The sequence below is a fragment of the Sinohyriopsis cumingii genome, chromosome 2, assembly GCF_028554795.1.
Source record: "Sinohyriopsis cumingii isolate HCF-2022 chromosome 2, ASM2855479v2, whole genome shotgun sequence".
Lineage (NCBI taxonomy): Eukaryota > Metazoa > Mollusca > Bivalvia > Unionida > Unionidae > Sinohyriopsis > Sinohyriopsis cumingii.
In genome coordinates this window covers 39,225,941-39,243,690 of record NC_142962.1, presented here as the reverse complement: position 1 = coordinate 39,243,690, position 17,750 = coordinate 39,225,941, and the positions used below count along the sequence as shown (strand labels likewise).

At 33.8% G+C, this 17,750-nt stretch overlaps 1 protein-coding gene across 1 annotated transcript in view; it reads right to left on the bottom strand.

The window, feature by feature from the left end:
* Positions 1 to 10,972, bottom strand: part of LOC149804687 (patatin-like phospholipase domain-containing protein 7) — a 141,285-nt gene extending 130,313 nt beyond the window's left edge. The window contains exons 1-5 of the mRNA XM_089943067.1: positions 10,816 to 10,972; positions 4,768 to 4,849; positions 4,020 to 4,108; positions 3,422 to 3,519; positions 544 to 684 (exon numbers count right to left, since the gene is read on the bottom strand). Coding sequence (XP_089799193.1) covers positions 544 to 684; positions 3,422 to 3,519; positions 4,020 to 4,108; positions 4,768 to 4,849; positions 10,816 to 10,938 — 533 coding nt within the window. The 5' untranslated portion in view covers positions 10,939 to 10,972. The remainder of the gene's footprint in view (positions 1 to 543; positions 685 to 3,421; positions 3,520 to 4,019; positions 4,109 to 4,767; positions 4,850 to 10,815) is intronic.
* Positions 10,973 to 17,750: the final 6,778 nt, after the last annotated feature.

Genomic DNA, 17,750 nt, shown 5'->3' with positions numbered 1-17,750 from the left:
TGAAAAACTTGTAAATTTCGAGTATGAGAAATGGCAGCTCTACGGTTGGTCACACGGCCTCAGACATGACGGTGAACGAATTCTCTCCAGATTTTAAAGCACATAACAAATTCTTCCATGATAAATAATTACACAGCTATAACAGTCGGACTTTACTCTTAAATTGTTCCACATGTAATAGATGTGTACCAAAAATGTAAAATGGTTAAAATTGCTGTTAAACGTAACATACACTACATTGCTTAATAGTTCACAGGCAAGCTATGTGTATGTGGTCGACTAGGTAACCTGTGTTCTATGTATAGCGAGCTGCACTTTGTCACTATGCTCTATGAGGTAAAGGGTTAAAGGTGCCAACACATACCACTACACTTAAGCCTGCTGAGGACAAGTGCATTATTGATGTGCTATCCAAACCACCAAACTATTACACCGCCAGCTTTAAGGCTTCAAAGGATCAAACAAGGGACCTCAGAGGTACAAGACTAGTGTATTTACTAATGCAGTACCACATGTAACTTCATGAGTAGGATGTGCACTGACCTGACACTTTTCAGCAAGTAAAAGACCTCCGAAGGAATCCTGGGATCCTCCTCTAACTCAGATGCATCAGCCTCAAAGAAAGAACTGGGAGGCTCCTTAAGTCGCAGTTGAGGCTGAGATTCCCTCTTCAGGTTCAACAGTCTAAAAAGAGAAGGATTCTGTACAAAATGTACAATAATGTACCATCCTTTTAGATGACATTCACATGACAAATGCTATCACATGATAAAAATTATTCATATGTCTCACAATCCAAACCCCGATACAAGATATCAAGAGTCCCCTACTGAGAATAGTACTCTTCTGAGTCACAGATTGTCATGTTTAAACTTCAAGAAAAACTTAGTTGTTTGTTTTTCCTTCCATGATCACATTTGCATGTTTGCATACTATGAGGATTGGAAATTCTATAACAAGACTACTGTAAGCAGCACATCCCATGCCAGTCCTTTCTGTGTAGGCACTATTGTGGCAAAACTGATTCTGGAAATTACTAACCAATAGGTCTCAATAACCTGGACATCTGGTCAAGGCACAGTTTAATTTTTAGTTTTGAAATTACTTGTCCCATGGACAAGTGACTTTAAAAGTACCTGACAAGCTCCAAAACAACTTATTCAGTAAAGTACTCTTCAAGATGCACTCCCTTTTCCAAGTTTCATCATTCTAGATATAACAGTGTGGACACAGAGTGCAAAGCACCTATCTGATCATGACTTAATTGCAAAAAAGTAACATATACATGTAATAATAATAATAATGAGGACTTTGTATAGCACCTAATCTTTAGAAGGTCTAAGTGCTTTACAACATTAGGTAACACCTACAAAAAAACCTATATATAATGACATGATTACAAAAAACAAACACCATGAAATTAGAAAACATAAAAACATGCTGAAAATATTTAAGGTAGGAAACATTATTAGGTCTTTAAGTTTGTTCTTGCAGTCAAAATAGGTGAGTTTTAAGAACACTCTTGAATGGGATCACTGTGTCTTTGTGTCTAAGTTCAGTTCTTGACCATTTGTATTCAGCAAGTAGGAGTTACTGAGGGACATTTGAACAATTAAGAAAGGAATGGACACTGACAGTGAGAAAGGTGGCAAGGGCAAGTTAAATGACTGAATACAAGTTAAATAATCAGGTTATAAATAATTGTTAATAAATACCTTTTTCTAATGAAGTTCTTTGCTTTTCTGTATAAATTACATTAATTTTCAATATATCCAATCTCTGACATATCATTGAAAGCATTACTCCAAGCAGTTTCAACCCACATCATAGACAAACCAGCAAAAAGTTGTGAATTACGTCACTGCTTTTGCACATGAATGCGGATAGATTCTAGTGTTACTATAGATTCAGGATAAAACAAGATTCTTTACATAAACAAAGATTGATAAGTTTTCAAGGAATAATACTGAAACTATATTTTTAAAATTATTATATTAACAAAATAATGATGATGTGATTTAATTGCAAGTTAAAGACAAATTACTGCTCTTGCTTGAGCAAAGCTAAGAATGCCAATTTGGGAATTTCAATTTCACTATAATCTTTGGAACTCACTTATCCATGAACCCTGTGAAATTAAGCTTTTCATGCACCAAGTACACCTTTTGCTTGGTTCTTTTGCTACTGTTGATCATATTTGTGAACGAGTATGATAAACCATTGATTAATGTTAGGATACTTTAATTACGTTATATGTAATTGCAATGATTGATTAGTTAACTGAAATGAGTTGACAAGTTGACTTAGCAAACAAATGTGACCACTAGCTCTTATGCAGGTAGGATCTGCACACCTTTTAACTTTTATTTATTTTACCCCCTCTACTTGATTTGATGCAAAATTAAAATCAATATAATAATATAATTCAGGTCAACTTTTAAATACTGCATGCATGCAACCAATGCATCTCCAAGTCCAAGATAAAAACATAGGACCTAATTAGGATTCTCATGGAAATGCTCACAAGTACTGCTGTGATAGTCGACTGATACTTCTGTCTGAATACAAGACGGGGCATATCACGCTTATGATTTCACTTCACAAGACTTATTTAATTGATATTTATTTTGTAAATTAATTCCACCAGTAGACATTATTAAAATTTTAATTAATCAATATTTCATAATATACTGTTATTTACAGTGTAAGAATTGGCCCCTAACCCCACATTATAAGCTCGTTTGCGAGTTATCCTGGCATGCTAAAAATAGAAAACAGTGTATCCACACACTCACACACACACAAAGAATACTACCACTCTAAAATATGTAAGGGTATACTATAGTACAAGTCACAGGGGTCATGTATGCACATTTACTCATTTTAAATTGAATATAAATTGTTCATTTGAAATTTAACGCTAATTTTTTTTAAACCAAAGTCTATTCAATCCTGATTATTCAATGCTCTTCACCTTAACTGTCACCAAGAATCTTCCAGATGAAAATTATCTATCGCTACAGACTTTTACAATGGTGGCCATGTACTAAACTTGGATCAAAATAAGAGCTCATCGAGTGGAATCTTCACAATCGAGAGTAGTACGAATCTGATTATCAATATGTGTAGCTTTCAATGTGACATCACAGCATGTGACATTCAATCCGGATTGTAATAGATCACACCTTTAGGTTAATTTCATTCAAAAATGTCTACATACTTTACCATTGATTCTGCTGCATGCATCTCTTGGGCCATCTAAATAATGACCTTCCAAAAGGAAGATGGATGTATACAAATCCAAATGAAGTGAATACTTGCCACTTAAAGGTATAGAGAATCAAATTTAAAAAAATGACACCTATTACTGAAAAGGTTTGTGTTGAATGCTTTCATGACCCGTGTGACTTATACTAATTACCTTTTTGCTAAAATCATTAGTTCTTTCTTTTTGATTCCCCGTCCCTTTATAGGTCCTAATCCTGCAGCACTGAATGTATTTTTTGAGAAGCTCCGAACCTATGAATAAGAAGAATGTATCTGAGTTAGTTCATCCCTCCTTTGTTGCTTTATATGTTCCAGAACATTTCAACCATGAATCAGTATGTGTTACTTCATCAATAGATAATGTACATAAAAATAGCATCAAGTAAGGAGAGGTGTGTTTTGATAGATCAGACATTACTATGACGTGTTACATATCTGACTAGTCATTCACCTGTTCCTGAGATTATTTTCTAAAATATATTTAACTTTTCTTTGGCCTAACAAGCAAGCAAATCTGCAATAATTCTTTTCTGTGCATATCACAATCTATATACAAGCAAAAGGTCTTCAATATACAGGATAAATCTTTTGATCCGAAAGTCATGTTTATTACTTCTTATGATTTATGCCTAGCAAGAAACCCTCAGTTTTAGGTTGGGTTTTTTGAATCCTCGTAAATCAATAAGATGTGCAAATGACATAATAGACTGTGTAGCATCTGAATGCAGAGAGATATAAATATAAAAGAATACCTTTCTCAACATTTTCTTCCCAAAGAAGATGACCTTGTCCCTCTTTCGGAATCTGTACTTCTTTGGAGCTGCATTCTGGCTTGGCAAAACTAATAATAGATCAAACAATATTTTCAGTAAGATTACATGAAAAGTGCTAGAAAACTATAATTACTATTTTTGTTACATGGATCTCCAAGCTTTTAAAAATAAAGTGTCAATACTGACTATTTTTGTTACATGGATCTCCAAGTTTTTAAAAATAAGGTGTCAATATTGACCACTTTTGCTACATAGATCTCCAAACTTTTAAACATAAAATGTCAATACTATTTTTGGTAGATGGATCTCTGAGCTGTTAAAATCAAACTGTTAACAATGACTTTTTGTGTTACATGGATCTCCAAGCTTTCAAATACAAAGTGTAAATACTATTTTTTTTACATGGATCTACAAGTTTTCAAAATTAAAGTGTCAATATTGACTAATTTTGCTAAATTGATCTCCAAGCTTTTAAAAATAAAGTGTCAATATTGACTATTTTTGTTAAAAGATCTCCAAGCTTTTAAAAATAAAGTGTTGCTGATATTGATACCCTCCATCTGTCCATTATTGCAAGTCCATGAAAAATAGTAAATTCACAGTTTATGGTGACATAATATTACAATAATGTTAACCATTAAGCATAATTCTCTCTCAAAAGATGCATACACGTGCTTATTAAAACCAAAATAATACACCAGTATAATCAAAATAAATAAATCTTTACCTTTTGTCTTTATTTTCCATATTCTATAGAAGAGGAAAAAAAGAACTGTCAAAAATACCACTCCAATGGCAATCAAAATGCTCTGAAGAAGAAGAAGAAAAATAGTCTCATCAATATAATAATCTACTGAAAAAAGATTGTATTCAGTTCTCCCCATACCAATAAGCTGTAGTACGGTTCTTAACAGATTTTAAAACTGAAGAGTTATTTGCCCCTTGTCCCATCAGCTCAAGAGTCAAAAAGAAACTCATGAGTAAAAACTGAAATTTCTATGGCTGGGATTGTTCGTTATTTGTAGAGAAAACTGATGTTTAAGATTTCTTGTATCGTGCTGAATAAAGAGACACCCTTGTACAGTATTTTGTATGGAACAGACAAGCAGAGAGTTTGAGTGAGACAGACACTACTGATCTTTTTACAAGTGTTTCTCTTTCTAATTAAGTATGACTGTGTGAATGCATGTGAAAAGAAAATGTTTATATTATACTTTATTATATTTCTAACTTCAACATAAATTCTATTTTTAAATCCTAAAATCATTTAAATGCAAAAATATGAAAGTTACATTTGAATCAAATATCTAATATCATGAACAATTTGATCTACTTATCATGCATCAAACAACATTAACAAGGCATATCCAATTTTATCAAGGATGAACATCACACTTGATTTTGTTTACTCCAAAGTCATGTCAACAAACCATATCAGTGTTGCACCTTCTGTGCAGAATCATGCATTTCTCACAATCTTGTGGTCCTATGTCCCTCAAATATTGACCCTGTTCATCCCTCCAGGCATGGTTTTTTGGTTTTTTGTCAGGATAAAAAAAACTGAAAAATACACCTACTATATTTTTTTAGTGGATGTCTGTCCATGTCTATATTGGTGCTAGTAATGGCCAAAGTTGTTAAAGGTGATAAAAGCTCTAAGATGGCAATGAACGTCCATTTTAAAACAATGTATCTGGAAATGAAGAATTCAAGATTTGTGGTCAGCCAGGTTGCAAAATAAAGTCTCTGAGAGCCCCTAGTGTAACACAGCACAGAAGACAATTAATGACAAAGGAAACTAAATTTATGCAAAGAGAAAATCTGTCCTTTAATTAATGATTTATTAATTTGAAAAGAATGGAATATTCAATGGTGCAGCTCATTTCAGCTTCCTTCTATATCCACCATACTCCAACTGCACCTTCTTATCTGGGGGCCAAGGTGGCCATGTGGTCTAAGAAGCATGCATTTACCAATCATTTGCTTTTGCCCACAAGTTCCAGTCTCAGCCTGTGGGTATGTGAGAAAGCTTGCCAGTAACTTCCCATGGGTCAGGTTTTTTTTTCTAGATTCTTTCTTCGTCAAATAAACTGGCCACAATGTACAGCTTGTGATGTGTTTAAATGGTGTTAAAACCCACAAAACAAAACCAACCCTTATTCTTTGCACATTAACTGAAGTTGCCACTAAATCTTCATTGCTTCATATCACACTTTTTCAAGGTTTCATCACACTACAAGACTAAATTTTAAGAATGATGTGACCATTTTCCCAATTTCATAAAGAATATAAAATTATGTTATGAGTTTCACATCTGAAATAATCTCTTTGTTGATTTCAAGATCAAATTGTTTCTAAGTTTTCAGCTACACTGTACACACTGCCCCTCCAGTACATCCTGCCCAAGTTTTAGGATGCTCTACTTCTTTCCTGAACAGCTCCTATGCAGCATGTGTACTGATGTACATTTTTGATGAAACATCACATCTTATCTTTGACTAGAATATTAAAATTATTGATTCAGTACTACTAAATTTATAATCTACATTATTTTAACCTCCTATCTTTTCAGCCAGTCAAAATATAGCTCATCTTAGATTTTATAGTTAGCAAAACACTAACTGTATCATCATTGTAACTGATATACTGTCTTAAGGGGCACACTACATCCACAAATCATTGTAACTGATATACTGTCTTAAGGGGCACACTGTACATCCACAAATCTTAATTTCAGCAAACATCCTCCTGATATAATTAGTATCAATCGTGTCTTTCAAACACATGAGGAGGAAGTGAGGGGTATTTTATCAATTTACAATTTTATACACAACACCAGCACATGCCTTGTTAGCCAAACACCCAAATTTCAGAGTCATAATTTACAACTTAAGCATTTAATTAAAAATTTAATGTAAAAATGTTTTATAAATATTACCAAGCAAAACAACTCTCACCTTCTCATCAGTTTTATAACAAAACTAGGCCTTATTTCCTAAATAAATCATTACTATATGACAGGCAATTCTCTTCTATGTACACAGATATGAAATTGCTTTCAGTGACTGTGCACATAATAATTTTTGTGGTATGGTCAATTGTATAATGGTCAAAAGCAGATATTAGGATACAGCTATTGACCATATTTATATGCAGGGGTTGAAATTAACCCACAGGATAAACTTTAACTGATCCTGCTAAAATCAAATAGAACTCAGTTAAGTTGCTAATTCACAGCTGTTATTCATTAACATCAAATCAAAACAACAACACATATATTTCACAAACAATGCTCAATAGCCAATGGGTGCATAAGTGATTTGTTCCAACATAAAATGTGAGTACTTTGGAGGATTTATCTGATTCATCAACAGATCTAGCTCCACAAGGCCTAATCTCTGACCTTTTATTTCTTCAACCAGTAGCATTGAGCCACAGCCGGATGGCATTTCTTGGGTCTGGTGAGTAAGTGAGCACCATTATTAGTTTGATTTAAGGGACAATTTATGATAGTTTTTACACCCATCAATAAATCATGACGATGTACACAATGTCTACTGACTGGGGAATGATAAAATTGATAGGCCACATTTTCAGGAATATCTCACAGACTTGGCAACCATTATTGATGCTTTTCCACAAATTAAAGTCACATTGCTTTGGTCTAACTTGACTTACTCTGGTGTCTCTTTTCTAATAAATTCGAATTCTGACACAAGCAAATGAAAGTGTTTTTTTTCAGTTACGTTGACCGACATTTCAGTTGGCTGGAATATGATGGAATCCAGGAAAGCCAATCTTGAACAAAATGAGGTTATCTAAACACTTTCTTCAACATTAGTATATATTTATTTATTTCGTTAAAGAAACATACTTCAACTTAATCTGATTTTGGCATTCCCAGCTTCCATCACATTCCAGCTAACTGAAATATAGGTTAAAAGAACTTGAAAACACATCTTTTTGCATCTGTCAAAATGTGAAATTATTACAAAACAGACATCAGAGTAAGGAAAGTCAAACCAATGCAATAGGACATCAATTTGTGGAAAAGCATTAATATGGGCTGCTGTGTGTTAAAAATTCCTGAAAATGTGTCCTTTTGTTCCCCTCTCAGTCGACATGGGAACACACTACATAATGCCATTTTTTAGGCAATAAGACAGGGACCCAAAAACATATATCAGAGTAGACATCTTACATTGTAAGACTATAGTCTGAAGTGGTATAATTTCTTTGTTCATTTGTGCAAAGGTATAAAACTTTAAACTCTTAACATTATGGTAATTTACTGAATTATCCAGCTATTACCAAACAGGATGAACTACATCACTTTGTTGTCTGAGTAAACTAAACTAGCCCAAAGTGTACACAATATGGTGCCGTATTAGTATGGAAAGTCTGTTAAGGATGAAAGGCACAGAGGATGCCAGTGTTAGGGAAATCGGTAGGAGGGTAGAAATAAAGGATGAGGTATTTTCAGACTATTGGGGAGATGCTGCTTTCCCCCGTACATCAGCAATTGAGTTCAGTAACAAATGGATGCATAGGTGGTTTGTTTTGACAGGAATTAATAATAAAAATGTGAGTGCTCTGAAGGATTTAATGCCATAGCTCAAAAGAAGAGGGATTATACTTACTGTCCGCATATAAAGATCAGTCAAATTAAATTTATTAATCAGTAGTGAGTGGCTCAATAATATGCCTAGTCAACAAAGCTGACACTCCAGCACAAATCATTCCTCAGACAGTTGTTCTCCGCCATCAATCACATCAACAAGTGAAAAAGGGGTGGAGTTACAACTTGTTGGTCTAAACATATAGTGATAACAACATAACTTGAGGGCGCTTCAGTTGGCCGAGTGCCACAATCTTACTATTTTTGTACAGAGAGGGTAACCCTCTTTACAGGGCTCCCATTCTTTTAACTTTGATTGGGTAATTTCATGAATAGAGGGAACATTTTACGTGATAACCTGCGCAAAGGAAACCATTTGGCCTTTCTTTTAAACTATACATTATTGGTAAGAATTTGATATGGCTCAGAGAATATTTTCTGGAAAAATCCACAAAACATGTGGATCATGGAGGGTTTCATGCTGCAGAGGCTTTATTTATGTATCTAAATATAGAATGTGCCAAGAATATTGTGGTACTTATCTTCATTATGTGGGAATAAGGTTGTATTATTACAGACCACCTGTCTCATCTTTAACTGACAATGTGTCAGTTCTCTCCCTTGAGCACCTGGTAGAGGTAGCAATCACTGAGTCTGACGTTTTATCAATAAAGTACAATAAAATCTGTGACAACATGAAATCACCATATCAGTATAATAAATATACATATATTTATAGTACATTAAGGTGATTTATTGTAAGGTACTTTATTGACAAAATGTCAGACTCCTTGGTAGCAACTATATACTCAATGAATATAAATATTGTTGCTACCACTACCTGTAACCAGCAGTTTGTTTTTATTATTACTGCTACAAAATAGTATAAAACGTGCTTGATACCTTTGGATATGAAATTAATGTAGTAATAAAAAAGATTAATGCAAATTTATACTTGTATCTTCACAGATGAGATGTAATTGTTTTCCATTTAAGAATAAGACCCCCCCAACCTGTAATAATTTAAACAAAACTTTTAAAGTTTTTAAGGTTACTCACAGCTCAGGCTGTTGTAGCATATCCATAGCCCCCCCACCCCCCCGTATAAACCTCTTCATTTGTCTGTGATTTTATTGTTATTTTACACTGTTTAAAAAATAAGTTAATATTGTTATGACAAAAAAATGCCAGTACAATCCAACTATGCAATAAAGCAACTGCAAAATAAATATATAAATAAATGTAAAAAAAAGCATATACAGTACTGTATTTAACTTTTCACAGGAAATATTAGAGAAAAATCAATATTTTATATAAACTTCAGACACTAAAAAAAAAATATTTTTAAATGAATTAGTCTAAACGAATTCTAATACTGGTAGGCATTTAAAAAGGAATAAGTACCTGGATTGTGTTGTTACATTGTCCTTATAGATTTCTTTTGAAAAGTAAGGCGGCAGATGTTACCAATTCCTTTTGTTTTTCACTTTCATACGAATAAAACATGAATAAAAACAAGTTTTACACATAATATGATTTTTGGATTGGACATACACTCATAAATGTAAATTCTGAGCAATTAAACTGCAAATTCTGGATTGGCTGAGGCACATTTGCCCATAATTTCCTTTTATATACCACATACATTTGTAAATTATGCCTCAGGAACAGTCTGGTTATATTCTTTAGTGACTTCTTCATTAATTAACCCAAAAAAGCTTTACATTACCAGATTGGTTTTCAATATACACACTGTATAAAAAAATGCTCATTTTTTGGAGAATTTTTTTTGGGGCAGGCAAAAAAATAAGTTGTCTGCACTTGCTATGAGCAAAAACCACGAAAAGGAGTATACTTTATTTGATAATTTGTTATTTCTGATGCTTAGACCTTCTCAAAAATACCATATTTATTAACCTGAGATAGAATTTTAAATTTGGCCTGTTATCCCTATAACATGGAGTTTTTTAAAAGGCAAATTGGCAGAATATGCACAACCACTGAATTCCTCGTATTTTAAAGCATGTTGAATAATACGACTGGTGTTTAATGTATCAGACGGACATTGTGCGGTGTGAGAGTGATACAAATTTCAAGTGGGAATTTATCAGGAGCAAAGTCTACGGAGATCATGAAGGAGTAAAGTTCTACTCCTACCTGAGTGAGTACATAAGTGGAAAGCCTTTCCGATACCAGCTGTTGAAGTGCATCATGCACTATCTTTAATATATCGTCATTGAGATTGAATCTGGCTTTTAAATCCGCTATGTCTAGATGCATTTTTTTCTTTCAAGCTTTGTTTTCATCTGCAAAATTATTTGATAAAGAACCGATGTATTCCAAATAACAACCAACACTAATATCCCGACATAGAATAAGATCCCGTTACCACTTAAATGCACTTGCGTTTTACTGTTTGTTGCCAAATTTTAAAGAACGAATATAAAGTTAATTTGAGTGGCTGACCCAGAAATGCTGTTGAAGGGGGGATGCATTGGAGGGAAGAGTAAAGAGCTTGGCAAGGAGGTCTGCGTGATGGAACGGGGTGGGGATGGAGTTGAAGCCATCGGAAGCTCCACCATTTTAAGAGTTTTCAGGGCATAATTTTAGGGACAGGGGTAGGGACAAGCATGGACAACTTCCTCCAAGCCATGGGCTATATTAGTGATTTTTAAAGCCCACTGTATGATATAAATTGGTGGATAAAAGCATGTCGCTGGCCGTATTTTTCCTACATCTGGTAAGGGGCAGAGGGGACCACATCTGCCACTTTAAATTTTAGTATATTATGTGATAAATTAATCACAATTGATTATCCATTTGCAAAACAAAAAGTACAAAACTAGTTTTAAAATCGAGAGTGGGTTTTTAGAAAAGAGCTGGTGAGCGATTTTTGTTGCGAGTTCTTGGCCATTTCCCTTCTCCTGCATGAAAACATTAAATTACCATCATATTGAACTGAAGGTTTACAAACTGTTGCAGAGCAACTTCCTTGAACCTGTACGAGAACTTTGCTAAGCTTCCTTACTACTAAGAAATGGGATGATCCACCTGATTAAGGCAGATTAGACCGGATTAAGCCTGACATTCATTTGTGTGTATTGCCTTCACTTTATGTAATGATAACAGTTTTATCTACAATAAGCACAGCTAGTGAACTAGCACAATCAAAAGAGTAATATCTGATTAAAGGTCAGCACTGATGTTAATGTGCAATAATAGCATGTGAGGATTGCAGACAAAAATCTGATAACACGGTTCATGCAAAGCATGATCACAATGCAAATATTCTAATTTTTAAAATCATAAATAACATAAAAAAGCAACCTGGTGATAAACTCAAACAGGGAGGTGAAATTTTTTTATGATTTTAATACAAAAGGAACACTCTCTGTATCAAAATATTATGTGCATTTCTTCATGTTTGGTTGCTATAAAAGTATGGTCAAAGCCAATTTGTTACAGAATAACATTAAATAGAATAGACATGTTTAATTAAATCCATTACAAACATGAAAAAGATGCAGTATTTTAGAAAAGATGCATATTTGCAGATAGCATTCAGTAATGAAAACACTGAGTTAAGCAACAAGTCTGGTTGCAACATACTGAAATACAAAGAAGGAACCAACACCAAGCCTGGTTGTAACATAGGAAATACGAAGAAGGAAGCAACACCAAGTCTGATTGCAACATAGTGAAATACGAAGATGGAAGCAACATCAAGTCTGATTGCAACATAGAGAAATACAAAGAAGGAAGCACCACCAAGTCTGGTTGCAACATAATGAAATATGAAGACGGATGCAACACTAAGTCAGGTTGCAACATAGTGAACATTTGAAGAAAGAAGCAACACATGAGGTCGGTTTGCAACATAGTGAAATACAAAAAGAAAGAATTCATCCCGAATTAGATGTAGATGAATATATAATTTTGTATCCATCCCATTTTACAGTGAGAGTGGTTACAATTAATACCAGTCTTATGTGTTTAGGTTTGAATAAACAGTAACACAAGAAAAAGTGAAAACTTCTAGCTTTGAAAAATATAATAATTTATTTCCCTGGAAAAATTATGTAAAAATGAAAAAATATGAATTTACAGGTTTTAAGAATCCAAAAATAATCCAAGAATAATCAATAAATACAATTTTAGTAGTCCTAATAACAAAATGTTCTAATGATTTCAAGTTTGAATCCTGACGAAGAATCCAAGATGGAAGATGATGATGTATGCTGTAATCTGTAGTGCTGAGGTCTACAGTTCCTTGTAGAAACAAGAAATATCACTCCAGTTTTGGAAATCTGAATAAATTTTTATAAAAGCTGTCCTTGTTCAACAATTTCACATAAGCACACGTATTTTCCAGGAAAAAAATGTAATCCTTTTGAATCCAAATAATTTGAAATAACTCCAAACAGCACAACATACACCTTCCAGTGTAAAGAAAAAGCCCAACTACTACCGAGAATATCTCTCCAAAATAAAGGTTATATCATATTCTAAAACGCAAAAAGGGGGTCATGTGATCATGTCCAGAACCTCGTCAAAATTATGTACTTGTTAAAAATCACTTACACTCAGTGTGGCCCTGATGAAAACCAATCATTTTACCGTAAAAAATAAAATTTTAAAAAATTGTTTACATCTTAAACACGTTGTCCCATCATGACCTTGACAACAACCAATCATTTTAAAATAAAAATAGAACTTATTTACGTGGTTGCTACTAATTTTGAATCAAGGTAAGGATCTAGATCAACACCTGGTGTTTACAAAACAAACAGTCAAGGTCAAAATATTTTCTGGAAAAAGTATCATCTCCAGTGAATAAATTCACATTACAACAGCAAGTAATGAAAAATAAATAAAATTTAAAACTGAAAAACAAACAATTAAATTGAAATTAATATAAATTAAATCAGCTATAATTAAATCAAATATACATAACACTTCCCCCATAAAGAAACAGAAAGATTTGTACATAAAGCACTCTTTTTACCACAGACTGATATACATGAAGTTAAAAAGAACTCATATAAATTACACACAGTGTATATGAAATAATACATTGTTATACATGGGAAAGTGCATCTGCTATTAAATTATCTTTTCCCTTGATGTGCCTGATGTCAAGATTATATTCCTGTAACAACAAACTTGACCTTAATAGTCTTTGATTTTTATTTTTCATCTTGCCGATGAAAGTAAGGAGGTTGTGGTCACTAAATACAATAATCAAAGAAGGAGCTGAACTAAGGTAAACTTTAAAATGTTGTAATGCCAATATCAAAGCCGAACATTCCTTCTCGATTGTTGAGTAATTTCTTTGGTGCTTATTTAATTTCTGAGAAAAATATAGCACACTGAATGAGCAATAGCATTTTCATCTTCTTGAATCAGTACTGCTCCAACCCAACATCACTTGCATCAACAGACAGTTTAAATGATTGGCTAAAATTTGGAGTTGTAAGAACTGGCACACTTTTAAGTATGGCTATCAACTTGTCAAAAACCTCCTGACATTTTTCAGTCCAAAAGTATTTGGTTTTCTTACTCAATAAATTTGTCAGGGGTTCAGCAGTTATAGAAAAATTGGAACAAAATGTTTGATAGTATCCAGCCATACCTAAAAATCGCATCAGTTGCTTTTATTAACAGGTACAGGAAATTCAAAGATAGCCTTGACTTTGGCATCTGTAGGTTTAACTTGTCCATGTCCCATGATGTGTCCTAGAAAAGTTACACTAGCATGGCAGAACTCACTTTTAGATAAATTAATTGTCAAACATGCATCACTGAGTCTGTCAAAGAATTTCTGAATTGTTGCTAAATGCTCTTTCCATGTGTCATTGTAGATCACAATTGTCTAGACCAGAGGTAATCATATTCATGAAATGTTGAAATGTACTTGGTGACCCTTTCATTCCAAATGGCATTACTTTATATTGGTAAAGTCCATCTGGAGTTATGAATGCCAAAATTTCCTTTACTCTTTCCATTAGTGGAATTTGCCAAATTCCTTTCAGAAGGTCAAATTTGGTGACATATTTGGCATTCCTGATCTTATCAATACAGTCATCAATTCTTGGTAATGGGAATTAATCTGTTTTTATCACACTATTCACCTTCCTATAATCAGTATACATATGGAAAGATTTATCTGGTTTTGGAACAAGTATGCATGTCACTTTTACTGGGCTCTAAAAAATCATTCTCCAGCAAATATTGAATTTCTTTTTTCAAGTATTCCTGTTTGAGAGGGTTCATCCTGCAGAGGTGTTGTTTGAAACGTTTGGAATTTACAATTTCAGTGTCATGGAAAATTGTGTTGGTTCTTGTAGGAACATCTGGAAATAAGTGCTTGTATTCAAATAATAACTGTTTAAGTTCATTTCTTTCTTGTTCTTGCAAATGTGAAAGTTTCTGATCCAGAACTTTCATAATTTCTGAATTCCAAAGATTTGTCACTCAAACATCAGTAAATATTCCTTCACTTAAATCTTCACTGAGTGGGAGAGGTACAACTAAATTGATTGCATGCTTAACCTGGCTATCTCTTTCAGTATAATGGTACTCCTATAACTTATTTAGATCCCAGGAGCACTAATATTATAATTTAACTCATTCATTTTCTTCTTAACCTTGTAAGGGCTGTAATATCTAATCTGAAGAAAACTTTGAAGAATTCCCAAGAACTTGAGAAAATAGTTACTTCATAGTTAACCCTAAATCCTAACACAACATGACAAAAATTCATTTTTGCTCCAAAACCTCTCGATCGATTTTCATGAACCAAGTACCTATCTATTGGGCTCCATGAGACATGTATTGCAGTGAAAAGAGCATAAAAATCGCCAGGTCCATTCTTATGTTATTGCCATAAAACTGCAGCCCTAACCCTAACATACGATAAACATGGGAAATCACAAGAATCCAATTTTTCTCCCAAACCGCTTGACTGATTTTCATGAACAAATTACCTATCTATCAGGCTCTTATGACACACATACTGCAGCAAAAAGCACATCAAAATCGCCGGGTTCATTGGTACATTAATACCAAAAAACCGTTACCCTAACCATAACCTATATAAACATATGAGAAATCACAAGAATTAATTTTTTTCGTAAACCATTTGACCGATTTTCATGAACGAGATACCTATCTATCGGGCTGCATGAGACACGTATTTCAGTAAAAATGGTATCCAAAATGGCACTATCTGTTCGTACGTTACTACCAGAAAACCATAATCCTAACCTAAGTCACAAGAACACAATTTTCTCACAAATGCCTCAAATTGAGTGTTACACACAAACATGGCAATAGTTCTATGAAACATTTAGTTTGTTGAATAAATCCTCAAGCCTCTTTCAGTTAACAAATAACCACAATTGCTTTTTCTACTTGACTGATATTAATAATTGTTCAACTTGACTTATATTAATGTCATTTTCATTCACTTAGTCAAGAAATAATATTTTCTCAATCTTAAGTCTGTTAGCATATTGATTGCCTTCATGTTTCAGTCATTCTCCTGTTGTCACCATGAAAGTAAGTCGGCATGTATACATTGTATGAAGCTGCTGAAATAGACACTGTATTTTCCTCAATACTGGACCCTCACTTGGGAGAAATAGATAGTTAAGGTTTTGAAGTTTCAACTTGGGGGTGGGGTTAGGAAAGGAGTGTGGTGTTCTTTTAGTCATTTCTACATCTGTAACTGTTCTGAATTGGAGAGGAAAAAAACAAATGCAGTTATTGTCTATGAATTTAGCATGGAAAAAATTTGTATTGTCCTGCATGCTGACTACCAATCCAACATAATGCAAGACATTATTTTGTTAAAAGACTCTTTCTATGAATTGGGGGTGGATAAAAAATAATGATAGAATGATATGCGAGAAGGTAAAGAAATCAGCTAAGGATCTCACTCCAATAATTCAGAACCCTTTATTTGCTAAAATTCCTGTGATACAAATGTAGAAATTGAATAGGATGGAATATAATTACAGAGTTATCTGGGTTTCTGTGAGTTATTCGGGTTTCTGCAGAGGACAATGAATGATGTAGTGAAGTATGAACATTGTGATTCAGCAGAACATCTGAGAAGTCTCAGTTAATTGAATACTGCATGAAAACTTCCATTTGCTTGCTCAATAGTAAATCATACATTTAAAATGTAGTATCCCTAAGCATAGATTTTATTCCTACTGAATGCTTTTCCAACCACTTTAACCTCTTCCCCCCTCCCAAAAAAACTTAATGTATTTGCACAATTTGAAAGATCAACCGGTGTGGAAATTCCGAAGATGGAATTTCCATCATATGATGGAGAACTTTCAGGAAATTCTGTGTTAAATAGCAGGATTGGATGAAAATAAGAGACAAAGTGTACTCACTCTTTGTAACTATAGTAACAAAAGGCTTGCATGACACTCATCATCTTGTGATCTAACAAAATGATTCAAAGTGACCTGGTTAGTGGTATATACAGTATACCACAAAGTACATCTTTTGAAATTCAATATAAGTCCTGTAGAATATCATTGACAGTGGAAATAGCAGAAGCTTTTAGTGTGTTTATAATGGATGGGTTATGGTTCTGGTCAGCAGGACGAACTGTTTCGTACAAAGTAATATTTATGTGCTGTCAAGAAACTAAAATTTAGCATCCAAGGCTATTTTAAGGTGTTTTAATTACTACAAGGACTCCAGTTATAACTTACTGGTCAGTGAATGGAAAGAAGAAATCAATTCAACAACATTGCTGTGATTGGTGAAATATGCTACTGATATATCTGATATTATTTTGCTGAGTGTCTTCTGCTGCGGTATGACTGATTTAAGTCCAACAAGACTTTATATGGTAAACACCATTTTTCCAACACACTTATGGGCAAATATTAATGAGAGTGTATAAACCCAGAGCTTGTATGGTGATGTCTTAAAAGCAGTCAGCCACTTGGGGCCTGTTTATAGTGGTCTCCAGCACTGGGACATCATGAATCAGACATGTGGCATGATATCCTTCTCGGACACGTTATCCTGACATGGGGCAACCAGGCCACCAGAGAAAATAGTAG